We start from the raw sequence: 27573 nt of genomic DNA on the forward strand, positions 1-27573 counted from the left end.
CCTCCTCTGCCCCTGGGAGGAATTTCCAGCCTCGGGCAGCAGCTCCGGATTACGCATCCCTTCTCCCCGCCTTCCTCTCCCCCTCCGCCAGCAGCGCAGGCCCCTTTCCCAGCCGCCTCCTGCCCGCCCCTTTCGCCCCAACTCCTCGGGCGACGTCTGCAATTTCTCCTCTTCTCCTTTGCCCTCTGCCATGGCTCTCCGCTCGCGCCCTCCTTCCTCCTCCTCCTCGCCCCGCTCCTCGGTCCCCTTCCTCCTCCCCCTCCTCCTCTCCATCCTCCTCTTCCTCTCCTCGCCCTCCTCCGGCCACCTGGCGCCTTACGACGCGCTCTACGCCGACGGGGTGCGCGCCTACTTCGCCCAGGACTGGCCCCGGGCGGCCGAGCTGCTGCAGCGCTGCCTGCACAGCTACTCCGGGCTGCAGGGCGCGCGCCGGGAGTGCCAGGGCGCGTGCCAGGGGCAGGCCGGCTTCTCGACGGGGCGCCCGCCCTGGCGGCCCTGGGAGACGGGCTTCTTCGAGCGGGTGCTGCAGCGGGCCGAGTGCCTGGAGGAGTGCCTGGGGCGCCGGCTGGGCGGGCAGCCCTCCCTCCACCGGGCCAGCGCGCAGATCCGGCAGGACTTCGAGGAGAGGGAGCCCTACAACTACCTGCAGATCGCCTTCTTCAAGGTGAGGGGCAGGACGGGGCCAAGAGGCGCCCGCAGCTGCTGATGTGGCTGCCTCGCTTGCCCGCCCGCCTTGGCAAACTTTATTTTTCACTTTCCCAAACTTGGGCTTTCCAGCTGTTTTGGGACTACAACTCCCATCATCCCTAGCTAGCGGGATCAGTGGTCTGGGATGATGGGAATTTATAGAATTATAGAGTTGTAGAGTTTCAATGCAGGAATCTCAGCTAAAGCATCCATGGCAGATGGCCAGCCAAGCTCTGCTTGAAAACCTCCAAGGAAGAAGAGGCCACAACCACCCCAGGGGAGACCGTTCCACTATTGAACTATCACTGGCAGAAAGTTTTCCTGATGTTTACTCAGAATCTCCTTTATCGTATCATACTTTGTGGTCTTTACATTATGTGTCGTCGTCTTCTATGGGCAGAAAAATGCCTAGTGCAGTCAGGAAACATTCAGGCTGTGCAGAGTTACTCAGCAAAAAAATAAAAATGTGCAGATGGCCAAAAGCAATTTAAACTGACAGGTCCTTGGCACTCAGTTCAGAAGTCCTTGTTTATCCATTTTTTTCTGCTGCTACGTCTACTGCCTTCCAATTCCATGCCTGGGCTGCCTTAGAGCAGAGTTAGCTGCTACACACAAGCATTTCTAAAATGGGGTTATGGTCACAGAACTCAGGATTCCCCCTCCCCTTGCAACATACTTTAGAATCACAGAACCATAGTGCATCCTCCTGAAATGCAGAAACCTTTTGCCCAATGTGGTGCTCGAACCTGCGGCCCTGAGATGAAGAGTCTTTGTTGTTGTTGTTTAGTCGTGTCCGACTCTTCGTGCCCCTCTGGACCAGAGCACTCCAGGCCCTCCTGTCTTCCACTGCCTCCCACAGTTTGGTCAAACTCATGCTGGTAGCTTCGAGAACACTGTCCCACCATCTCGTCCTCTGTCGTCCCCTTCTCCTTGTGCCCTCCATCTTTCCCAACATCAGGGTCTTTTCCAGGGAGTCTTCTCTTCTCATGAGGTGGCCAAAGTCTTGGAGCCTCAGCTTCACGATCTGTCCTTCCAGTGAGCACTCAGGGCTGATTTCCTTCAGAATGGAGAGGTTTGATCTTCTTGCAGTCCATGGGACTCTCCAGAGTCTCCTCCAGCACCAGAATTCAAAAGCATCCATTCTTCGGCGATCAGCCTTCTTTGTGGTCCAGCTCTCACTTCCCTACATCACTACTGGGAAAACCATGGCTTGAAAAATACGGACCTTTCTTATGCTGTACCAAGTGAGTGGTGATGGGTGCCTTGTGCCTCCAGGGCAGGCCCTGCCATGAGCCACAGCGAGGTGATTTCCCTTGGGAAAAGGATGCTTTCTTCTCTTCAGCTGGCAGAGCCTGGTGTGCCAAACAGCCTGCCCTTCACTGCCTCAACTCGCCTTCTTCCCTCAGGTGTGATGGTGGAGGATGCTGCGAAATCACTAGCATGAGAATGATGCTGCTGACTCTGTAGGGTTCTGCATATGGACTGGGCTGCATAGGCACCTCCAGCAACAAAATGCCTTGGGCTGGTGATGCTTGTATCCGTGCCAGATTTTTTTTCTTTTTCTTTAAAAAGAACTTTTATTGATAAATGCAATACATACAAACACAAACCAGAACACTAAACAAGCTTAATATACATAGATACATACACCTCTCAACTTAGATTACAAAAAAGAAAACAAACATACAAACTAAACATACAGACATAAATTTTGACTTTCCTCCACCTATATGTGGCTTCCTTTCTTTTCTTCTTTTCACTCTGTTATCAATATTATTTTTGACTATCTTGTCTTAGACCCATTTCTTCTTAATTTTATACTCTATAAGTTTCATTCATTGCATATTGATATATTAATACCAGAACAATGTTTTTTGATAAAATAAAAAATTCCTTCCAGTAGCACCTTAAAGACCAACTAAGTTAGTTCTTGGTATGAGCTTTCGTGTGCATGCACACTTCGAAGTGTGCATGCACACGAAAGCTCATACCAAGAACTAACTTAGTTGGTCTTTAAGGTGCTACTGGAAGGAATTTTTTATTTTGACTATGGCAGACCAACACGGCTACCTATCTGTAAATGTTTTTTGATGTATTCCTTCATGCAAGTCCACTCCTCTATCAGTTTCTGGTCTGATTTGCCTCTTACCACTGCTGTAAGTCTTGCTGAGTCTATATATTCACAAAATCTTATTTGCCATTCACTTATTGAGAGATTTAGGGTATTGTGGACAGTTGCTCCGCACAGGGCGCTGAGCCAAGCGGGCACAACGTTGAGAAGATTCATTTGGGGCACCAAATGTTGGCCTCGCTCAGGGAGCCATGCAACCAACGTCTGCCCCTGCTCATATTTTCCCCTCACAGACTGCAATCATTTGTAATCTGAAAGAGGCCTTTGTCCAAATCTTGAAGTTGTTGTGTACAGAGGTTGACAAGAACTTTAAAACAGGGGAAATGGTGTTCTGTCAGGCACGATTATGAGAGGGGGAAGTAGTCATGGACACACATATCCTGTGTTGCAGAGGGCAAGTGTTTATTTGACAGGGCTATCTATAATAATAATAATAATAATAATAATAATAATAAATTTATTATGTATACCTCAACCCATACAGCTGGGTTTCCCCAGCCACTCTGGGCGGTTCCCAACAGCATATTAAAAACACAATAAAACATCAAACATTAAAAACTTAACTAAACAGGGATGCCTTCAGATGTCTTCTAAAAATCAGATAGTTGTTTGTTTCCTTGACATCTGATGGGAGGGCGTTCCACAGTGTGGGCACCACTACCGAGAAGGCCCTCTGCCTGGTTTCCTGCAACCTCACATCTGACAGTGAGGGAACCACCAGAAGGCCCTTGGTGCTGGACCTCAGTGAATGATGGGCTGAATGATGGGGGTGGAGATGTTCCTTCAGGTACCTACATTTCCATAGTCTGCATGCTGGGTAGCTTTGATTTTAAAGCAAAAATCCTTTTTGCTTTTAACAACAAACAAAAGCTGTCTGATAGTGGAATGGGCTCCCTCAAGAGGTTGGGGACTCTCCTTCACTGGAGGTTTTTAAAGCAGCGTTTGGATGTCCATCTGTTGGGGAAGCTTTAGCTGAGGTTCCCAAATTGCAGGGGTTGGACTAGATGACTCTCGGGGGTCCCTTCCAACTCTACAATTCTATGACATCTCTTTTGACATCTGATAATACTTGTTGTGGTGGTGGTTTAGTCGTTTAGTCGTGTCCGACTCTTCGTGACCCCCTGGACCAGAGCACGCCAGGCACTCCTCTCTTCCACTGCCTCCCGCAGTTTGGTCAAACTCATGCTGGTAGCTTCGAGAACACTGTCCAACCATCTCGTCCTCTGTCGTCCCCTTCTCCTTGTGCCCTCCATCTTTCCCAACATCAGGGTCTTTTCCAGGGAGTCTTCTCTTCTCACGAGGTGGCCAAAGTCTTGGAGCCTCAGCTTCAGGATCTGTCCTTCTAGTGAGCACTCAGGGCTGATTTCCTTAAGAATGGAGAAGTTTGATCTTCTTGCAGTCCATGGGACTCTCAAGAGTCTCCTCCAGCACCACAATTCAAAAGCATCAATTATTCGGTGATCAGCCTTCTTGATGGTCCCGCTCTCACTTCCATACACCACTACTGGGAAAACCATAGCTTTAACTATACGGACCTTTGTTGGCAAGGTGATGTCTCTGCTTTTTAAGATGCTGTCTAGGTTTGTCATTGCTTTTCTCCCAAGCAGCAGGCGTCTTTTAATTTCGTGATAATACTATGAGGTATAAAAAAACCTGTAACAAATGTTTTTAACTTGCACTGCTTTGCGTATGTGTTTGTGTGCATGCAATTAAATCCTAGAGTGGGCTTCTCCACACTCTCTGACACTTCAGTCTGAGAATGGTGCCCTCGTGGCCCTCATTTTACTTCTAAATGGTACTGTTTTGTTCCTGCAGCTAAAGAAACTCGATGAAGCCGTTTCCTCAGCTCACACATTCTTCGTGGCCAATCCACAGCACCTACAGATGCGCGAGGACATGGAGAAATACCGGCGCATGGCGGGGGTGAAAGCGGAAAGCTTTCGGGATCTTGAGGCCATGCCACACTGGGTGAGACACTTCTGGGAAACTGGATGTTGCTTGGCAGATTAAGAAGGGCTGCTTTGTGAACCCTACTGGGGCTCTGTGGGTGGTAAAGAATTCACAGAATCGTAGTGTTGGAAGGGACCGCCAGGGTTATCTAGCCCAATCCCCTTGCAATGCAATAATCTCAACCAGATCTTGAATTCAAAAATAATTTTTATTAACAGGCCAATCACATCACATTATCCATATCACATTAGTTCCAAATTATACAGCCAAATTTTAAATTTTGTTGGGGGTACCCATGTTGGGATACTGCCAGGGAGATAAAGTCCATCATGGCCCCCAAGCCGGCTGCCAGACATCCAACGACCTCCCGTAGTCACGCAGTATGAGCGATTAGCGACACGAGTTTCCTGAAAATACCATGCCACATTCCAGGGCTCGTGCACACTCTTATCAGCAGATAATGCACAGCCAGAAGTCGCACTCAGGAGAGCATTATTTACAAGCTTTTATTCAGCGTTGATCAGAACAGAGAAAGACATGACTGTCTGCAACAGTGTCTTCGACACAGAGAGAGAAACGAAAGCAATAGCAAACATAAAACATCCTGTGAACAGGAAATACGCAGCCTGTGACAAAAACATCCTGCTCCCTTTTAAGGTGGAACGGAAATATCCTAACAACCCATACATCAAGCTCAGCTCGAGTCCAAAACAGGCATCACTTATCTTACTGCTTTAATTAGGAATCTCAACCAGATCTTATGTGACATATGGCCATCCAACCTCTGCTTAAAAACCTCCCAAGCATTGAAGGTGGGGGTGCGCCCCCCTTTCCCGCAGTGCTACCTGTGGCTCCAGAGGGGATGGTAAGCTTAAAATGGCACAGAAGGATGTCATTGAATTCTTCTCAATATGGATCCAGATTCCAATGTATAGTAAAGGTAACGGTAAAGGGACCCATGACCATTAGGTCCAGTCGCGACCGACTCTGGGGTTGCGGCACTCATCTCACTTTATTGGCCGAGGGAGCCGGCGTACAGCTTCCGGGTCATGTGGCCAGCATGACTAAGCCGCTTCTGGTGAACTAGAGCTGTGCACGGAAACGCCGTTTACCTTCCTGCCAGAGCTGTACCTATTTATCTACTTGCACTGGTGTGCTTTTGAACTGCTAGGTTGGCAGAAGCAGGGACCGAGCAACGGGAGCTCACCCCGTCGCAGGGATTCGAACCGCCAACCTTCTGATCGGCAAGTCCTAGGCTCTGTGGTTTAACCCACAGCGCCACCCGTGTCCCTTAATGTATAGTTAGCAGAGTAAAAACTGAAACACGTTGCAGGATTCCCAAAAATTAAACCAGAGGCAATAAATATTTCATCCAGCAGAGCTTTACTGCTACGGAAGGCAAATAAGCATAATGGTCCAATACAGTGGTACCTCTGGATGCGAAACGGATCTGTTCTGGAGCCCCATTCACATCCTGAGTAGAATGTAAGACATGTCTGTGCATGCGCGGTTTGCAATTTGAGCGTCTGCGCATGGGTGAGCGGCGAAACCCAGAAGTAATGCGCTCCGTTACTTCCGGGTTGCCGCAGAGCGTAACTTGAAAATGCTCAACCTGAAGCACATTTAACCCGAGGTATGGCTGTACATTCAGGATTGGCACTGTCCATAAGAAATCCAGCTGCAGCAGACTTAACTTAAACTTACAATAACTTATAATAAGTCTAAACCATAACATTATATGCAGAACACCACACCAGAAGGAAGAGAGATAGAAAGAGAAAGTGAAACCCGGGCTCCTCCTGGCTTATTATAGTCAGCATGACCTTGACAGAAGAGATAACAGAACCAGTTTAAGCCAGCTGTACTCAGCTTCTCTGAAAGTATAACCCAAACATCATGAACCTTCTGCTTGTTTCCAGAACCCTCTTGAATTAAGTAGAATAGGAAAGATCTCTACACATCAGATCAATACTTTCTGCACTAAGAAATGCAAACTGACAAGGGAAGGGTTAAAGACCCATTAGACAACTCTTACCATTCCGACATGCTGCTTTTAGGACTTAAAAGATACATCTAGCCATAAACTCCCATACCTCATGTGGTTTGGCCCTGAGAGCTTAGCCTCTGGTTGCAAAGGCCTGCTACCACAGCCCCCCATCACTATCCCATGAGAGCGTCACAACCTGGGCTGTCCTGGGGGACTGATGGGTTTGTGACCTGCAGGTGGCTTACGAAGCTGGAGTTCAACATTACAAGGCGGATGACTACCAGCAGGCGGTGACAAAGCTGGAGGAATCGCTCAAAGAAGGGCTGCTGGCGCTGGAGGACTGCAGGGCCCTTTGCGAAGGGCCTCAGGAGGATGAGGAAAAGGAGGACGAGACGCAGCTTGGCCTCTACGAAGCCATTGCAGGTAGTAGCAGCAAAAGTCTGAGGGAGCGCTGAACGTTAAGAGCTGGAGAGAGCTTGTGGTTTGAGGTGGCCTTCCTCTTGAAGCAAGCACACATGCTTACTCCTCTGTAGACTCTAATAATAATAATAATAATAATAATAATAATAATAATAATTATTATTATTATTATTATTATTATTCCTCACCCATCCAGCTGACATGTTCTCCAGATGCTTAACAAATATCAAATGCTTGCCTAACAGTCACAAAAAATGGGTGAGGGTTTAAACAGATGTGGTGGGGAGAGCCATTAATGACATTTCCTGTGTTATTTTAAGAGCAATTAGAGGGGTATTTGGGTTGGGATCTGGCAATAGAAAGAGAAGGTTTATCCATTTCCCGGTGATTTTTCCCCAATTGAAATGTCCTCCCCACCTCAAGCATCTGTTTCACCTCATGGGAGAAAAGGGACAGGTGTGTTTTCATTTCGGTTGCTTTCCTGCACTGTGGTGAAACAAAAAAAATGTTGGGAAATTTTGAATATTGGCATCCCTTAGCCCTTAAAGAAGCACCTTCTGCTTTTCAAGTGCTGCTCTTCATATAATAATAATAATAATAATAATAATAATAATAATAATAATAATAATAATAATTTATTATTATTTGTACCCCGCCCATCTGGCTGGGTTTCCCCAGCCACTCTGGGCAGCTTCCAACAAAGATTAAAAATACATTAAAATGTCACACATTAAAAACTTCCCTGAACAGGGAAAAGAGGGAGGGGTTCCCGCAAAAGGCAGGTCAGGTCATTGTGGAGAGTTAGCCATCTGGTTTCCAGGATACAGGCCTTGAAATCCGACACACAGGTAAAGGCCGTGGGTTTCTTTAGGGTATTGTAACCCTCCTGGCAAACAGAAGGGGAAGAAATGGAGGCAGTGAGAGATTGTATTTTCTTGGGTTCCATGATCACTGCAGATGGTGACAGCAGCCACGAAATTAAAAGACACCTGCTTCTTGGGAGAAAAGCAATGACAAACCTAGACAGCATCTTAAAAAGCAGAGACATCACCTTGCCAACAAAGGTCCGTATAGTTAAAGCTCTGGTTTTCCCAATAGTGATGTATGGAAGTGAGAGCTGGACCATAAAGAAGGCTGTTCGCTGAAGAATTGACAGTCTAGCTGTTACTCTGGGGATATGTATTCTCTATTTCTATTTCTCATTCTCTTTCTGCCTTCTTCCAGCTCACTACATCCAGGTCCTAAAGTGCAGGCAGAAGTGTGTCCTTGACATTGCCACCAAGCCCGGGAGGGTGTCTTCCACAGAAGACTTCATCCCGTCTCATTTTGATTTGCTGCAGTTTGCCTATGAAAGAAGTAAGCCGGGGATGCTGTGCTGCGTGGGGACGTGCCCAGGACAAGAGTGGGGTGGAGCATGGATGGAATGGTAGTTGGAGCCGTTGTAACTTGAGTCCATCTTCTCGTTCTCAGCTGGGAATTGGGCCCTCGCCGCTGAATGTGCAGCTACCTATTTGCAGTTCTATCCATCAGACGGGGCGTTGCTGGAGAAACTGAAGCAATACCAAGCAGAGCTGGGAGACGTGCCCATTGCAGCCAGAGAGGTACCAGTAAACATTTCTTCCATCTGGAAGCAAACACCACATCAATGAGAACAAAATATTTTGCGCATTGGGCATAATCCAGAGAGAGTTAAGGATTCCCAACTCTCTCATGAAAATCACTCAAGTGACCTTAAGGCACATGGATAGATAGCTGTGCAGATTTACGGTCAGAGTTTGTTGTTGTTGTTTTTAAGCAAAAAAGCGGGAGCCATTTTGTAGTACTTTTTTTTAAAATGCCTGGTTTTAATATCTTTATTTCTTTCACAGAATATCCGCCACTATGTGGAGAGGTCTCTTATGGAGAAGAAACTCATTTACTATGCAGTGGAGCACCTTGGGGAAACTTTTAATGACCCTGTAAGTAGCTGTCGTCCGCTTATTTATCTATGGACATGTACTGGACAAATTAATATATGGGAGGGGACCATTCCCCCCCACCCCACTTCCTGCCTTGGTGCCTGAAATAAGTGATGAGCAGGAAGAAAAGTATGGATATCAAAAATACTTCAGGGTGGCTGCTTCCAGTTGAGCACAGTGAGTTCCCAAAGCCAGGAGGGCAAGGGCTGTTTAAATAAAGGAATCGACTGCTTACCTCCCTGACACAAAGTACACCTTCGGTCAGGCTTCTCACTTGATGTGGCTCCAAAAAGATCCCTGTGGTTCGGTGATTTTCAAAGAATGTGGCGCACCACACTGGTTTAGCCCGAAGGATGGCAAGTGTAGCCAGAATATTCAAGGACAATCAAATAAACATTGAAACATTAGTGTAGTGTAATATAATAATAATAATAATAATAATAATAATAATAATAATAATAATAATAATAATAATAATAATAATTCATTATTTATACCCCGCCCATCTGGCTGGGTTTCCCCAGCCACTCTGGGTGGCTTCCAACCTAATATTAAAAACAATACAGTGTCAGACATTAAAAACTTCCCTAAACAGGGCTGTCTTCAGATGTCTTCTAAAAGTCTGGTAGTTATTATTCCCTTTGACATCTGGTAGGAGGGCGTTCCACAGGGTGGGTGCCACTACCGAGAAGGCCCTCTGCCTGGTTCCCTGTAACCTCACCTCGCAGCGGGGAAACTGCCAGAAGGCCCTCCTCAGTTTCCAGGCTGGATGATGGGGGTGAAGACTCTCCTTCAGGTATACAGGACTGAGGCCTGTATAGCATAGCATAGCATAGCATAGCATAGCATAGCATAGCATAGCATAGCATAGCATAGCATAGCATAGCATAGCATAGCAATTGTTTTGGATATACAAACAGAAACAGTATCCCCGCCTCTGTTCAAGAGCATTGGCTATACTACTTGTCAGGGAACTGCCATCGCAGTCAGGAGTGGAGGAAGGGCTCCCGAGTGATGCCGGAGAAGGTCCCAGCAGGAAAAGAGGGGACTCAGTGACCGGGGAAGGAAATCAGCGTTACACCAGGGAGAAAGGCAGGCAGAGGCGGGCTTCGGAGGGATGGCTCCAGGACTCTTCGCCAGAGACCAGCGGGGAGAGCATTGGTCCTCCACTGCCCACACCCACCCTGCACAGAAGACTCCCGCGCAGGGAGGCTAGGCGGAGACTATCCGTCAAGGAACTTTTATGTTGGAAGAAGTTCAGGAAACGCCCACTGACGGATTCTGCCAGTGACTGAGACAGACGCAGAATCAGGACTGTCCAGCCAGGGAAAGGTTTATCCAGGCAACCTCACCAAGAGTGGCGGCAACTTACGCACGAGCAACCCCCAATTCCCATTACACTACTGTTCTCCACGATATATTGTTGCGAACAGGGATTTTCAACACTGACAAATCTGACACATCAGAAAAGAGTAAGGCTTCTTTGCACTGATGAGGAGATGAAAGTTTGTTTGTTTCAAAGTAAACATCATATAAACAAAATTACCTGGCAAAAGCAAGCTGACACCTCTCAATGAGTTGGTATACACACTTAAGGTACATGTGTAAGAGGCTCATTCATAATTACATTTTGGGAACGATTCAAGTTCTTCTGTAGCTGCATTGCTTTATACTTTCTGAATGTCCCAGGATTACATTGGCTCAGGATTTCAGTGTTTGATCTAGGGAAGGGTTTGTACCAACACCTGACCAATGAGGAATTTGTCAGCAAATGGCAGAAAACCATGGCTAAAAAAGCCACCTCTATTGGTCTGTCACCCCCCCCCAACTGTATTACCTGGGTTATGAAGGCGCCCTAAAGGCGTTAAAGCAAAGATTATGGGATAATGCACACAGTGACTTGCAATCTCAATCACACGCAGTCTGTAGTCCGCTGGCAGTAGGAGAACAATATAGGCATGTCTTTAAGTTAACAACTTACATTAAAAACCTGACAGTACCAAACTACCGAAGGCTTTTCACCAAAGCCAGACTAAATGTCTTCCCCTCTGCAGTGTTGGATGGTAGGTTGAGAGGAGTTCCCTAGCAGGACAGACTTTGCTCGTGTGCTCAAGACATCGATTCCATAAAACATATTTTGTTGCACTATGCAAAATATGAGCAGGCCAGGGCTGAACTGATATTACCCTTGCTGGTACCTTTCCCAGGAAAATCAGAGGCTCACTATGTCAGGTTCCTATTGGAAGACTGGACAAACGCTAGAACATTAGCAGTGGCAAAGTTTTTGTCGGTGGTTGCAAGAACCAATGATCCCTATATTCTGAACAAAATGCTTGTTTAACCTGGAGGTAGGCTGTATGAATTGTGTATTGTTTTGTAACGATTTGTTGGGTCTCTGGACCATAATAAAGGTTGATGATGATGACATTATAAAGTAGCTGTATTCTGTGTTATAAATCGAGCACCGCTCTGGAGCGTCTCTTCCTGGGCTCCAGTGTATTTATTATCAATGAAAAATTGGTGTGGTGCTGGTAAATTTTTATTCCAAAAGTGTGGCCCAGAGAAGAAAGCTTGGGAGCCACAGCTGTAGCATGAACTAGCTGGGAGGCAGAGCATGTGTGCACATACCATGGTGAGGGAGCAGGAACTTTATACTGCAATATGTAGAAGGAGGTGAGGGTTCTGCCACAATATGGAAAAAAATCTTGTGTAACATGAGTCCGTGCCTTTATTTCTTTAGGATTCGTGGACTCCAGAGGAATTGGTTCCTGAAAGCATGAAGGAAAAACACAAGTAAGCACCAGAAGGTAGAGAGGCTGGGCTGAGGGGGAGCAATATTAAGTTGTAGCCTTTGCTTTTTTGCTGAACTTTTTAATAGGGGAGAGTCTCATGTCCTCCATTTCTGCAATTGATGGCCTTTTTTGTGTTTGTTTGTTAATCCAAGAGAAGATCAAGAGAAGCAAAGGCTGAAAGCCCCAGATATGGGACAGCAGGAGCCAAGAGGTGAGTACCAGAAAACGACCTGACATGAAGGGAGGAAAGGCTGAATAGGCAACCAGACTTGGTCATCCCCACTGACTCCCTGTGGTGGCTTGAGGGGAGGGCATTGGTGAGTGAGATGAGCCTGAGGCTTCCTCTGAACCTGGAGCTAAAGAGAAGAAGGGACCAACTCTGCCCCTTCTCCAGCTCCTAACTTCAACTGAAGCCTGGGATTTGTTTTGGCTCTGTGCTTTCTAGGCAGAGGTAAGAGAACATAGAAAGTTGTCCCCTCTCTCTGCAAACTAGAGGGGAGATGTAGGTGCATAGCTTGAAGCAAGCCTCTCCCCGCAGTCCTGTTCCAAATTGTTGGAGGTGGAGCCTTGTTTTCTCTCTTCCTCTTCCCCTGCAGGCTCCAAGTTTAGAGCTTCAGAAGGGGAGGGGGTCCTGGCAAAATGAAAGTTTGGGTTTGCTTATTTGTTGTTGTTGTTTAGTCGTGTCCGACTCTTCGTGACCCCCTGGACCAGAGCACGCCAGGCACTCCTGTCTTCCACTGCCTCCCGCAGTTTGGTCAAACTCATGCTGGTAGCTTCAAGAACACTGTCCAGCCATCTCGTCCTCTGTCGTCCCCTTCTCCTTGTGCCCTCCATCTTTCCCAACATCAGGGTCTTTTCCAGGGAGTCTTCTCTTCTCAGGAGGTGGCCAAAGTATTGGAGCCTCAGCTTCAGGATCTGTCCTTCCAGTGAGCACTCAGGGCTGATTTCCTTCAGAATGGAGAGGTTTGATCTTCTTGCAGTCCATGGGACTCTCAAGAGTCTCCTCCAGCACCAGAATTCAAAAGCATCCATTCTTCGGCGATCAGCCTTCTTTATGGTCCAGCTCTCACTTCCATACACCACTACTGGGAAAATATAACGGTAGCCCCCCCCCCAAAAAATGCTGACACTCCTGTTCAAGTTTTAGATTGAGCCTTGTGGCCTTTGGAAGAGCACTGAAGAATTTTGAACAACCCGCTGATTTTATCTTAATTAGGCATTTCTGCTCCCAGTGAAAAACAACTGACTTTGAAGCCATGCTTGCAGCACAGGGTGGGGTATTTTTTATCGCTTGAATTAAGTTGGCTCTGAATTAAATTGGCTTTGGTGAATTAGGTGAAGCTTTACTTTTTATTTTAAAGGATTTACCCTGGGTTTGAAATATCATTTTGTTTCATGATCCTTTCTTTTATAAATATGTAAATTGTGCAAAGGATAGCTCAGCTGGTAAAGTGTGAGATTCTTAATCTCTAGGTCATGGGTTTGGGCCCCATGTTGGGCAAAAAGATTCCTGAATTGCAGCGGATTGGACTAGAGGACCCTTGCGATCCATAATAATAATAATAATAATAATAATAATAATAATAATAATACCTTTATTGTCAATGTACAATCTGTGTACAATGAAATTAACTGAGCCTCCCTCCCCCCCCCAAACACTCATTCTCATTGCACTCTGTGTGCTTGTGGCACAACACACCAACCCCGAAAGTCAGTTGCACTATATTATTTTCCATTCAGCAGCCTAACAGCCCACGGATAGAAACGGATTCCAAACTCTATGATTCTGTGAAGTGACAGGGACCCAGCGCTGAAGCTTCCAAACTCATGTTAAATTAGATAGACTCGGAGGTTGCTTAAGAGGCAATATGCTGAGAAATCGGAAAGTACTAGGGAATTAGGCGCTTATTCACTATATTTAAGAGCAGCCCTGCTGAATCAAGCCAATTCATCATCATCATCATCATCATCACTTTTAATTTGTATACCGTCTTTCTATCTTACAATACCCAAGGCGGTTTATAAGCTGAAGAAACAAAGAATGTATACCATATAACAATCTAATGCAATACAAAAATATGATAATAAAACATAACTTTAAAATACGCAAGCTACATCAAATAAGTAACATTCAACATTCCTTAGAATAGTAGAGAATAATATTAAATATCAGCATATAAAAATTAAACTGAAATCCACTCTTAACAATTACAATAAATAATTTCTAAACTACAATCAATAAAACAACGGCAAGCTACAGTGCATAAAATAATACAATACAAATGGAGAAGCAGAGACTGGATGGTGGGGCAAGGCAGGAGGTGGAAGGAGGCTTTGCCTGATGAAGTCTCTCCCAGTTGCCATATAGTCCAGCATTCTGTCCCCACAGTAGCCAGCAAGATGCCTCTGGGAAGCAGGACTTGAGCACAACAGCCCTCTCCCACTCATGATTTCGGCGGTTGGTATTCAGAGGCATACTGCATCTGATTACAGAGGCCGTGTAACCATCACGGAGCATAAAGCCATTGACAGCCTCATCCTCCATCCAAACTAGTGTTGGGCCCCTAGCTGCTTTTGCAGAGCCAGGCAGCACCCTTGTGGTGGCAGTGTTTGCTCATGCACAGGCCTTGCAGCGACAGGGTTGCCTTATGCTCATGTGTTGTACCCATGCCAAAGCGCATCACCTCCCAGAAGGAGCGTGTTGCCCCCTTTCTGCGCAATGCAGGGGCACGCGCTTGTCTGTTTTGATGCTGTTCCTTTGGCCATCTGCACAGCAGATGGGAGTGAAAGTGAGGCCAGTGGTGGCTGCCCTGCCTGCGTGACCCAGGGAATGGTGTTGCCAGAGATGAGCATTCGAACACCATGTTTATGCCTCCCTTTTGGACAACAGCTCCTCTACTTCCAGCTGGGACCGAAACTGTTGACTCGGGATGGGAGACATGCCTGGCTGGTGGATTGTACCATGCATGTTCATAGGTAGCCCTTGACTTTATCAGTGAAGATGGTAGGGATTTGTCAACGTATTTGGTTTTTACGCCAAAGGTTATGGCAAATTAACAAGGTGGAAATAAGCAATAGCTGGATTGCAAATCACACACTGTTTGCTAGTGTACTAAACGTGATTAAGGATCTATCTGGATGACAAATCCTGAATGTCTTTGAGCCTCCTAGTGGTCTTGCTCAGTGGTTTTACATAATTTTATACTTTTTTTTTTACTTTAACCATTTCCAAATATTAAAATAAAAGGTTCTTTCAAACCTTCGGACCTCCTTCCCTCCCTCCATGGGTTCCATATTCAAAGAAAAAATATTTTGCGTCTTTTACCATTATCTATCTGTTACATAGGGGACGCGGGTGGCGCTGTGGGTAAAAGCCTCAGCGCCTAGGGCTTGCCGATCGAAAGGTCGGCGGTTCGAATCCCCGCGGCGGGGTGCGCTCCCGCTGCTCGGTCCCAGCGCCTGCCAACCTAGCAGTTCGAAAGCACCCCTGGGTGCAAGTAGATAAATAGGTACCGCTTACCAGCGGGAAGGTAAACGGCGTTCCGTGTGCTGCGCTGGCTCGCCAGATGCAGCTTTGTCACGCTGGCCACGTGACCCGGAAGTGTCTCCGGACAGCGCTGGCCCCCGGCCTATAGATGTGAGATGGGCGCACAAACCCCAGAGTCTGTCAAGACTGGCCCGTTCGGGCAGGGGTACCTTTACCTTTACCTTTATCTGTTACATATCCGTAATTACCAAAGTCACATTACAAGTGTCAGTGTATCCCTGCCAATGATTTTAACTGTTTACAGTGGTCTTTTAAATATATTAAATTATTCCATATAACTGGTGTTATATGGTCTTACAGGTATTCTCCCTACATGTTTGGGAAGCAACACATAAATGACTAGGGACTGTAAGGAGATCAGTCTCCTCTCTGTTTATTTACATCCCTTGGGCACAGTGGAAGGATAGCATTGCCTCATGTGTGCATTCCTATACCGCCTTGCTCATCTCCTTTCCCCAGAACCACTTGCTTTCGAGGGCATCACCATCACCATGGACTCCCAGCAGCTCAATGGCTCCCAGAGAGTTGTCTTGGACAGAGTCCTGACTGAATCTGAATGCAAAGACATCCTTCGCCTGGCCAAGGTAAGGAGAGGTGCCAGACCTGTTCTGTATCACCCCCTGCCAGCAGCAGGAGAGGGAGCCAAGAGCAACCCTGCGTCCCTCACATAGATTCTATATGTTTCAGGCAGCTGGAGGAACAGAAGGCGGCTATCGCGGCAGGCGTTCGCCGCACACGCCCCATGAGAAATTTGAAGGATTAACAGTGTTAAAGGCTCTGCAGGTAAATGCCTATATTATTATTTTTAATTGAATTTATATACTGCCCTATACCCGGAGGTCTCGGGGGGGTTCACAGAAAATAACACAATATATAAAATAAAAATAAAAACCCAATAACACCCCCCAAAAAGAGCCACATTTTAAAAGGGTGTAGGACATGGGTAGGCAAACTAAGGCCCAGGGGCCAGATCCGGCCCAATCGCCCGCGGATATTCCGGGAATCAGCCCATTTTTACATGAGTAGAATGTGTCCTTTTATTTAAAATGCATCTCTGGGTTATTTGTGGGTCATAGGAATTGGTTTATTTTTTTTCCTTCAAAATATCGTCCGGCCCCCCACAAGGTCTGAGGGACAGTGGACCGGCCCCCTGCTGAAAAAGTTTGCTGACCCTTGGTGTAGGATGTCCAGCAGGTCAACCAAAGGCCTGCTTAAAAGGGAACATTTTTGCCTGGCGCCTAAAGGTATAAAATGAAGGCACCAGGCAAACTTCCCTAGGGAGAGAAGAGGCGGCCTGTTTTCGTGTTGCCACCCTCTCGATCTTGCGTTATTGTGGTCCTGAGCCATTTAAGGCTTTATAGGTCAAATCCAGCATTTTGAATTGGGCCCAGAAACTACTTAGTAGCCAGTGCAGTCGAACCAGGATTGGTGTAATATGCTCAGAACATCTTGCTCCGGTGAGCAACCTGGCCACTGAATTCTGCGCTAGCTGAAGTTTCCAAAGCATCTTCAGAGGCAGCCCTACGTATAACGCATTGCAGTGATCTAACCTTGAAGTTACCAGAGCATAAAGGTAAAGGTAAAGGGACCCCTGACCATTAGGTCCAGTTGTGGCCGGCTCTGGGGTTGCGGCACTCATCTCGCTTTAGTGGCCGAGGGAGCCAGCATACAGCTTCTGGGTCATGTGGCCAGCAGGACTAAGCCACTTCTGGCAAACCAGAGCAGCGCACGGAAACGCCGTTTACCTTCCCACCGGAGTGGTACCTATTTATCTACTTGCACTTTGACGTGCTTTCGAACTGCTAGGTTGGCAGGAGCAGGGACCGAGCAACGGGAGCTCACCCCGTCGCGGGGATTCGAACTGCCGACCTTCTGATCGGCAAGCCCTAGGCTCTGTGGTTTAACCCACAGTGCCACTTGCGTCCCAGAGCATAGACAACAGTAGTTAGGCAATCCCTCTTGAGATAGGGGCGTAACTGGGCCACCTGCTGCAGCTGATGGAAGGCACTCTGGGGGGCTTTAGAAGGCGCAAGCTCCTATTTCTAGGCGTAGGTTTTTTCTTTGTGGTGGACTCTCCTTCTTTGGAGGTCTTTAAGCAGAGGCTTGACAACCATATGTCAGGAGTGCTCTGATGGTGTTTCCTGCTTGGCAGGGGGTTGGACTCGATGGCCCTTGTGGTCTCTTCCAACTCTAGGATTCTATGATTCTCTGAAGCTAGAGAGAAACCAGAGGTGTGAGAACTTTAAGCCAGAGTACACTGTCAAGTTGAAATAGCAAAGAAGTTGTAAACAAGTACATTTTTAATTGGAGTTGAACAGTATATGCGAGGCAATGTTGCCGGCTGTGTGTTTATCTACATGCATGCGTAAAGACACACTCATGCATGTACAAACACACTTTCCTCCTCCTGTGGTTGGAAATGACTGAAACATTACCGCTGCTTCTTCTAGGGCAGGCATCTCCAAAGTCTGTTTCAGGGGCCTAATCTGGCCTGCTGGTTGATTTAATCCTGCCCCCGTGGCAGTATATGTCCTCAACAACTTTGGTCAGCCCTCACACATGTTCACTTCATCAAATCCAGCCCTCTTTGAAAAAAGTTTGGGCAACCCTGTTCTAAGGTAAAAAAAAAAAATGAGGAGGGAGAAATTTTCATCTGATAAGTGGCAAGGGAGTGTTTAACCTTTTCCTTGACCCAGTGCTTCTCTGCTCTGGATAAAAACATTCCTGTAAGGATTATTTTCCCCTCCAGGGTTTCAGATGTGTACATACAAACATGTATGTGAGGCCCCATGTGAGACAAACCGCTTGGGGTGTGTGTGTGATTTTTAGCAAAGAAGTGGTTGGCGCAGAAAGGGCTCAGCACACACAGACGGGCTTCTTCTCTCCAAACAATCTCTTCCTGAAGCTGCTTTGCCTTCCAAAAAAAAAAAAAAAAAAAAAAAGCCATTGGGTTCTCTGAAACGAATTTGCATGTAATGTATAGTTTTGCCTTTATGTAGCCTTCATAGCCTGTGATGTATGCGTTTATTCATGTTCTCTGGCAAAGAGTTTCTGCAGGATTTTGAAGAATGACTTTTTTTGGTTTATTCAAAAAACAAGGAATTTAGAAACATTATTTCACACAGCATCATGCCGCAGGTTTTGCCCATAAAATACTCTCCATCATAGAATTGTAGAGTCAGAAGGGACCACGAGGGTGATCTAGTCCAACTCCCTGCAACGCAGGAATCTTTTGCCCAACGTGGGGCTCAAACCCACAACCCTGAGATCAAGAGTATCAGGCTATACCAGCTGAGCTATATCCCATATACCTCTCCTCCTTCGTACCACCCAAGAACCATCTCATTATTAGTCTTGCTGCTGCTAAGGATCATAACATTTCAATGTGCCTGCAGATAAGATTATAAAGGTAAAAGGTAAAGGGACCCCTGACCATTAGGTCCAGTCATGGCCAACTCTGGGGTTGCGGCGCTCATCTCGCTCTATAGGCCAAGGGAGCCAGTGTACAGCTTCCGGGTCATGTGGCCAGCATGAATAAGCCGCTTCTGGCGAACCAGATCAGCGCACGGAAACGCCGTTTACCTTCCCGCCGGAGCAGTACCTATTCATCTACTTGCACTTTGACGTGCTTTCGAAATGCTAGGTTGGCAGAAGCAGGGACCGAGCAATGGAGCTCACCCTGTCGCGGGGATTCGAACCGCCGACCTTCTGATCAGCAAGTCCTAGGCTCTGTGGTTTAACCCACAGCATCACCCGCGTCCCTAGATAAGATTAGGCTTTTCTTTTAAAAAGTGTTTTCTAAATACATTCATATGGTGACGTTTCCCCGGTCCTCCCACCCATCATTCCAAGAGGAATGAGTCTCCTCCGTGGGCAACGATGTGTCTCTCATCCCGCCTTCAGTTTGGTGGGGAAACTGCTGTCCTCTAGCTTCTGACAAGTTGGCAGACCTCGTATCATGCACTACATGCTTGTCCTATAAGTGACAAATACTTTGCCCAAGGCCAGCTTGCAAAAGAAAGCCTTACAGGCAGTGGCGTAGCGTGGGTTGTCAGCACCCGGGGCAAGGCAAGTAATTTGGGCCCCCTAACCCGTGGATTTTAGCAGGGGGCAGAGAGCTGCGAGTGCGAGCGCCCCCCCCGATGTTGCGCCCGGTGTGGCCGGCCCCCCCTGCACCCCCCACGCTACACCACTGCTTACAGGGACCATACAGGTGGGGGTGGGACCCAAATATCTAAGGATTTTCATTGCTGGATTGTATTTAGAGACATCACCATCAGGAATGATAAATGTGAGGGTAACAGAAGCCCTGAGAAAAACACTGAGGCCATATTATGAGCATGGGGGGAGTCTTGACAAAGAGGATCCTATTGTGAAACATTTGAGAAGAGGACAAAAAGATGGAATGCAAAAGATTTGTGTAGACTGCTTGCTGAGGGAATAGAGGAGGCCTGGAAGAGAGCCAGTGTGGTGTAGTGGTTAAGAGCGGTAGTCTCATAATCTGGTGAACCAGGTTCGCGTCTCCGCTCCTCCACATGCAGCTGCTGAGTGACCTTGGGCCAGTCACACTTCTCTGAAGTCTCTCAGCCCCACTCACCTCACAGAGTGTTTGTTGTGGGGGAGGAAGGGAAAGGAGAATGTTAGCCGCTTGGAGACTCCTGAAGGGGAGTGAAAGGCAGGATATCAAATCCAAACTCTTCTTCTTCTTCTTCTTCTTCTTCTTCTTCTTCCAAGGATTTCTTCCCAAGGTGTTTCTTAAGGTGTGTTTCAATCTTAGGCTGATGTGATTATCTCATGCCATTGAATATTTCCAGCTTTCTTCCTTTCTCCCGCCCTTGCTTGCTTGTGTTCTGTCTTTATGAGCATTTCTTTTATCAAATATCCTTTATTAGGCATAGCAAACCACACATTATCAAACAGACACCGTATACAAATTGTGCAAAATACGAGCTCAGCATAACAAGGTTTGTCCCAGCCAGATCTTTAACTCCAGAGGAAATCAATTTGCATAAATAATACAATACTACACTACCACATCACCAATCAATTAAGAAGCACTAAATCTCATTCAGCCACTATTAGAGTAATTTGATCATTCCTGTCCAAGAGCAGGTCCTGAACCGTCGGTAGCGTAGAATTGAGCCTATTGAGTTGTAAGGCCTCCAATAATTGACTTCTGGCATAAATGCCAAAATCACAAGAAAAGAAAATATGCTATGACCTTCAGGCCCCATTTCTTGAACTCCACCAGTGAGAGACCCCTTCCTCCATCTTCCTCCTCTCTGCAGTCATGGAGGGTGCCCCATTGCAACAGAGGACAAGCCTCCTGTGCTATGGAGAGTTGTGCAGATGAAGGAATTTGGGCAGGTGAAGATTGCCGTGCAACACATACCTTGATGCAGGCAAGGAAAGGTAGCCAAGGGGACCAGGGAATAAACAGCCATAGCATTTCCTTCTCTCACTTCATTGATGCTTTGAAAGGTAAACAGATATTACCCTGGCAGCTCTAACAAAGAAGAAAAGCTGCACCAACTTTCATTCCCTCCTCTCCCCAGTTGTTACATGTGCAGAAGCCCCTCTCCTGCATTTTGATAAGGAAACTGCTACATATTCTGGCAATTGTTGTCTGTACCCTTTATTTCTTTTTCACATGTGTGCCTGGAGCTTCACGCAAATTCAGGACACTTCCGTAAGTGAGGGTTTCTGCAATGGCTTTTTGTCTTCTAGCTGGCTGAGGAGAGCACTGTGAACTGGAGGGATGCTAAGCTTCTCTTGCAAGCCAGTGAGAAATCCCGGAAAATTGTGGAATCCTATTTCACCCCTGGCAAAGACCTCTATTTTTCATTCACACATCTTGTGTGTCGCACGGCTGCCGAGGGTAAGGAACTTTGCCTCTTCTCATCGGCACAATGTTCCACACTGAACAAGAGCATTTCTACATTGTCAGTTGGAAATACGACCCAGCTGATAAATTTACTGCTTCAAAACAATTAATAGAAGTGATGTGAAATATACTCGGAGTCAAGTGTGGATTTCATGTCCTTTATTCAGCTCATAGTAGTGAGGAATGGAAGTTCCCCCCAAAATATCTGCTTTATATACATTATTTACACAATGGGCCGCACGTGATTGGCTAATTCTGGGATTCTCCTGTAGGCCAATCAGGTTGTGGATTCACTTCTATCTGGAGCTGGATTGGGTGGCTCCTGCAGACCAATCAGACTGCTGCATTGTTCTAGGACCAATCATACTTCTGCATTCTGAATCCTATTGTTCTAGGACCAATCAGACTGCTGCATTTTGGATCCTATTTTTCTAGGATTAATCAGACTGCTGCCTTTTGGATCCTATTCAACTCAGTACATAACACCATGCAAACAATTCATTTGAAAGGCAGAGTAAAAGCCTTGGCTATGCTACTATCATCTAATAAGGAGTGAACATCAGCACTGAATCTTTCATTTGTGAATATTCAACATATGCCAAAGTTTGAAATTTTTCTGTTTGCAAAATTCACACCAAAATTCGTAGAATTGTAGTATTGGAAGGGACACTGAGAATCATCTAGTCCAAGCCCCCTGCATGCAGGAATATGTAGCAGTCCCATGTGGGGATTGAACCTGCAACCTTGGCCTTATCAGCACCACACTCTGACCCACTGTGATTCTGCAGTTGCAGGCTCCCAAATGCAAATTATCAAGAGTATGAAACATGAAATGTCATCAGCTAAACTCCCTCAAATATACCTGTCGCAATCCAGCAAGAGAATTCCACAGACATAAAGTAGTCTTGTTATATGTGACTAGTTGCCCATGAGTAGCTGGATCGTAGCCTAATTATCAATGCATCCTAACTATAAAATACAATCTGAGGGCCTTCTGGAGGTTCCCTCACTGCGAGAGGTGAGGTTACAGGGAACCAGGCAGAGGGCCTTCTCAGTAGTGGCACCCGCCCTGTGGAATGACCTCCCATCAGATGTCAAGGAAATAAACAACTATCTGACTTTTAGAAGACATCTGAAGGCAGCCCTGTTTAGGGAAGTTTCTAATGTTTGATGTTTTATTGTGTTTTTAATATTCTGTTGGGAGCCGCCCAGAGTGGCTGGGGAAACCCAGCTGGATGGGTGGGGTATAAATAATAAATTATTATTATTATTCAATAAAAATGCTGGGATGGCAGATATCAAATATTTTATGAACGTTTATTTCATTATATTTATTTATTTCATTAGTGTAATGGGTATGAGTTACTCGTGCGTAAACTGGTGCCTTTCTCGGCTAATTTGCCTTGTTAAAACTTTCTAACTGCACAGCCCCTTCTCATGGTGGCTGCCTCAGTCACTGGCAGAATCCATCAGTGGGCGTTTCTTGAACCTCTTCCAACATAAAAGTTGTTTGACACCCAGTCTCCTCCTCCTCTCGCTGCGCGGGAGTCTTCTGCGCAGGGAAGGCGTGGGTAGCGGAGGACCTGGGCTCTCCTCACTGATGTCCAGTGAAGAGTCCCTGAGCCCTCTCTCCACTTCCCCCGTCTGCCTCCCTTTATCCCCGGTGTTGCGCTGATTGGCCTCCCCCTCCACTGAGCTGTTTCTCCCCCTGCTGCTGGGTCCTTCGCCAGCATCATCTGGGAGCCTCCCCTTCGCCTCTCGCTCCAATGTCAGTTCCCTGACAATTAGACTTAATTATTTCATCCTGTCCTTCCTAACAGGATGTGTCTATTCCCCTCCAACATTTTTCCTTGCATTCTTCAACATTTTCTCCTGGTGTCAGAAACAAGGCATTTTATGGTTTTCATTGGTGTTGTTTAGGACAGCAGGAAAGTCGTATGGACCTCAGCCACCCAGTCCATGCTGACAATTGTCTCTTGGACCCCGAGGGCAGCACATGTTGGAGGGAGCCTCCTGCCTACATATACAGAGACTACAGGTGAGGCACGGAGGGGGAAGACTGATATATGTTTTTTAAAGAGCCACATGTACGTTCATTTATACACAATCCAGATGAAGGCGATATATTTATTAGGCCATCCAAAATGTCGCAAAATAGTGTGTAAGCTTTTGAGGACATCTTCACCAGGCTAGATCGGGGTTTCCTAAACTTGGGCCTCCAGCTGTTTTTGGACCACAACTCCCATCATCCCTAGCTAGCAGGACCAGCGGTCAGGGATGATGGGAATTGTAGTCCAAAAACAGTTGGAGACCCATGTTTGGGAAATCCCAGGCTAGATGGTAAACAAAGCAAGCAGGGGGGAGAAGTAAAAAAGATGGGTGGTGGTAAAGTTGGGACTCTGCATCTTGTGGGAGTGTTAATGGGAGGAGTTTTCAGGTGTTCAAATGAGGCTCTGAAGAACCCAAAAGCTTGCACACCCTTTTGTGCCATTTTGGTGGTTTGGCTGACATTTTAGATGGTCTAGTAAAAAGTACTGTCTTCATAATGAATTTCAAAAGGTTTCTTATGGGCCAACATGGCTGCCTTTTACATTTTGTGTTGACTCGCCGTGTGGTGTAGTGTAGTGTGGTGTAGTGGTTAAGAGTGGTAGATTCGTAATCTGGGAAACCGGGTTCGCGTCTCCGCTCCTCCACATGCAGCTGCTGGGTGACCTTGGGCCAGTCACACTTCTCTGAAGTCTCTCAGTCCCACTCACCTCACAGAGTGTTTGTTGTGGGGGAGGAAGGGAAAGGAGAATGTTAGCCGCTTTGAGACTCCTGAAGGGGAGTGATAAAGCGGGATATCAAATCCAAACTCTTTCTTCTCCTTCTTCTTCTTCTTCTTCTTCTTCTTCTTCGCTTCGGTTTAGAACAACAGCCCAGCAAACATTTCAGAAAGAGTTAAAGAACGTGCCCTGGGGTTTTGTTGACGTTGCAAATGCGAGTCAAGCGTGCATGTGTAACAACACAAATCCTCACCCGAGCGGTGCCAGTCTCTGTGGCAACGTTCATGTCCAACCTGGCTCTTAAAGAGGAGTGAAGAACCTTGGAGCAAATCCCAGCTACCCATAATTCTGCCTGTCTCCCGTTTCTCTGCAGTGCAATCCTCTACCTGAACGATGACTTCCAGGGGGGGAACCTCTTTTTCACGGAGATGGATGCTGTGACTGTTACAGTGAGTCTGGGCCCACGGCTTGGGGGGGGGTGAGGGAATGGCTGAGAAGGAAGAACAGCTGTAGCTGGGATTCTCCCCCCTCCCTTCCAACAGAACCTGTCCTTGGCAAAACAGCAGATTCAAATTGGGCAGTCAATGGCAAATTCAGGCAAATTCCACCCTGGAACAGGCATTAACTCCTTGTCGACTGGTATGCCTGGCTCTTCTGCTAGTCGCTGCATTCCTTTCACCTTTCTGTCCCTCTTCAGTCCTGCATGGTGCAATTCGCTCCAGAGCAGGGGGACCAAGATCCCATCAACAGCTCAGAAAGTTGCCATCCAACTTGGCGCCCCAAGAAGAAGGCGAGTTGGAGAAGGGGAAACGGATGGGCTCATGGCAAAGCCGTCGATTCACACCAGTCTCCCTCTTTCTCTTTCTGTGTGGCAGGCTGAGGTGCGCCCTAAATGTGGAAGGCTGGTGGCCTTCAGCTCTGGCGGGGAGAACCCTCACGGCGTGTGGGCTGTGACCCGTGGGAGGCGCTGTGCCGTTGCCCTCTGGTACACCCTCTTCCCAGAGCATGCGGAGCAGGTAACGCAAAGCAAAGAAGAGCTGGAGGATGTAGGGATGAGGGAGCCAATGGGCATTGTCCAAAGGCATATATACTTAAGTAAAATCGGGGCTGGGTTGCGGGTGAGATGAACTGTTGGTGCTGACCTTTAAAGCCCTAAATGGCCTCTGTCCAGTATACCTGAAGGAGTGTCTCTACCCCCATCGTTCTGCCTGGACGCTGAGGTCCAGCGCCAAGGGCCTTCTGGCGGTTCCCTCATTGCAAGAAGCAAAGCTACAGGGAACCAGGCAGAGGGCCTTCTCGGTGGTGGCGCCTGCCCTGTGGAACGCCGTCCCATCAGATGTCAAAGAGATAAACAACTACCTGACATTTAGAAGACATCTGAAGGCAGCCCTGTTCAGGGAAGTTTTTAATGTGTGACATTTTAATGTATTTTTAATCTTTTTTGGAAGCCGCCCAGAGTGGCTGGGGAAACCCAGCCAGATGGGCAGGGTACAAATAATAAATTATTGTTATTATTATTCGCTTATGCGGCGCATCCAAGCAGCAAGTGGTAGAATTTAATGCATACACATCCTGTGGATTTTCGGAGGAGGAAATACCACTTTCTTTATTTGATTTGATTTATTGTATTTCTGTGCTGCTTTTCATTCAAATGAATCCCAAAGCGGCTTACAAACAAGAAATAACAACATGATAAGCCATAATAGAACATCGCAAATACAGCATAAATCATACAATTAACAAATCATCAATCAAACGATTACAATCTATAAAACAACAACTGAAAAATAAAATAAACATTGCAATTACAACAAAAGTCAAATGATTAACAAATCAATATGGCATAATCTATAAAACAATATTGACAACTTCAAAAAAGCAACTTTAAAAAAGCTAAGCACTGTTAGGCTCATACACACTCTCATAATTCATAATTTTTCACTCTACAGTGGTACCTCGGGTTAAGTACTTAATTCGCTCCAGAGGTCTGTTCTTAACCTGAAACGGTTCTTAACCTGAAGCACCACTTTAGCTAATGGGGCCTCCCGCTGCTGCTGCGCCACCAGAACACGATTTCTGTTCTTATCCTGAAGCAAAGTTCTTGACCTGAAGCACTGTTTCTGGGTTAGTGGAGTGTGTAACCTGAAGCGTATGTAACCCGAGGTACCACTGTATTTGGTTCATTAAAATAAATATAAAATACACATACTGCATGTTTCCTGCTTGGCAGGGGGTTGGACTCGATGGCCCTTGTGGTCTCTTCCAACTCTATGATTCTATGATTCTATGATTCTATGATTCTATGTTATTAAGCTAGCTCAATCCTTCAGCAAGGAGACCATCAACTTACAAAGTGCTGCTGCTCTTCAAGACTCCTTCCGCCTTTCTAACTAGGGACACCAACTCTAGGGGGCCGAGGTGTCTTCGCCCCCCTTGATGCTGGTTTGAAAGGGGCTGGGGGCATGTTGTGGAAGGCTGCGCTGGCACTGCGTGCCATCAGGAGATGCCACAGGGACTAGCGCAGCCTGGGGTAAGGTCACACCAGCCTGCACGGTGTTGAGAGATGCTGTGGGGACCAGCGCAGCCTAATGGAAGGCCGCACCAGCCTGCGCCGTCTTGAGAGATGCATGTGACATCACACGATGTGTGGCCGGCCTCCTCAATCTTGGGGATGACCTGGCTCCTCTGTTTCCAACACATACGGTCTTCTCACTCTCTTCTTGTAGGAACGGGCCCGGGCAGAAGAGCTGATGAGGCAGAAGGAGGCAGAACAGGAGCAGTCGCATTCAGAGGAGGAGGAGCATGGAGGTGCTGAACCCAGTGGCGCAGACCCCCCCGAGCCCCCAACTCCAAAGGGAAGAGCCAGGTCCACGAGCCAAAGGACCAGGTCAAACTCAGACTCTGGGATACAGTCCACGAGGCTGCGAGCCAGAGATGAATTCTGAGCATGTTGGACATGCACAAGCCTTTCAGATTTTGTAGCAGCTCGTGGCAAGTGAATGACTTGGGAGTTTTTGCCCTGTGCCAGGCATTGTGGCAAGGCGGCTTTGGTTCTCCATGTGGCACTACCAGAAATGACATCAGAAGGTGGCTTGGACCATGCCCACCCAAGTTAGCCGGAGAATTGTTTTGTCCCCACTGGGATGCCTGTGAACCAGGAATAATCCCTGCTACAACTCTCTCATCTCAGCTATAGCCTCTCATCTCTACACAGGAGTAATAGGACTGTTGTAATGATGACAGAGATAAAGTGCTTTGACCATTCTGAAGTGCTATATAAATGTTGAATATCATTCTTCGACCAGCCCCGTTTTTCACATAGTTATATGAAGGAATTAAAAAACAGGAGGAGGGCACCATCAGAAATGGATGGGTCTGAGAAATTTTGTTGTGATGGAAACTTACACTTGTGGAACCAGCTAGGCCAGGGCAGGAATCTGTGGTGGGCAAGT

At 46.9% G+C, this 27573-nt stretch overlaps 1 protein-coding gene across 1 annotated transcript; it reads left to right on the plus strand.

Annotated features, from left to right (window-relative positions):
• On the plus strand, positions 1–27414 carry P3H3 (prolyl 3-hydroxylase 3). The gene is made up of 15 exons (XM_083481740.1): positions 1–664; positions 4634–4786; positions 6992–7178; positions 8400–8531; positions 8646–8776; positions 9044–9133; positions 11874–11926; positions 12078–12136; positions 15932–16056; positions 16160–16255; positions 21200–21350; positions 23277–23394; positions 24495–24570; positions 24997–25137; positions 26848–27414. The coding sequence occupies exons 1-15, from the start codon at positions 191–193 to the stop codon at positions 27064–27066; spliced, it is 2205 nt and encodes a 734-aa protein (XP_083337866.1). The 5' UTR covers positions 1–190; the 3' UTR covers positions 27067–27414.
• The last annotated feature ends 159 nt before the right edge of the window (positions 27415–27573 follow it).

Source organism: Podarcis liolepis, assembly GCF_965112155.1.
Source record: "Podarcis liolepis genome assembly, chromosome: 17".
NCBI classification, from domain to species: Eukaryota; Metazoa; Chordata; class Lepidosauria; order Squamata; family Lacertidae; genus Podarcis; species Podarcis liolepis.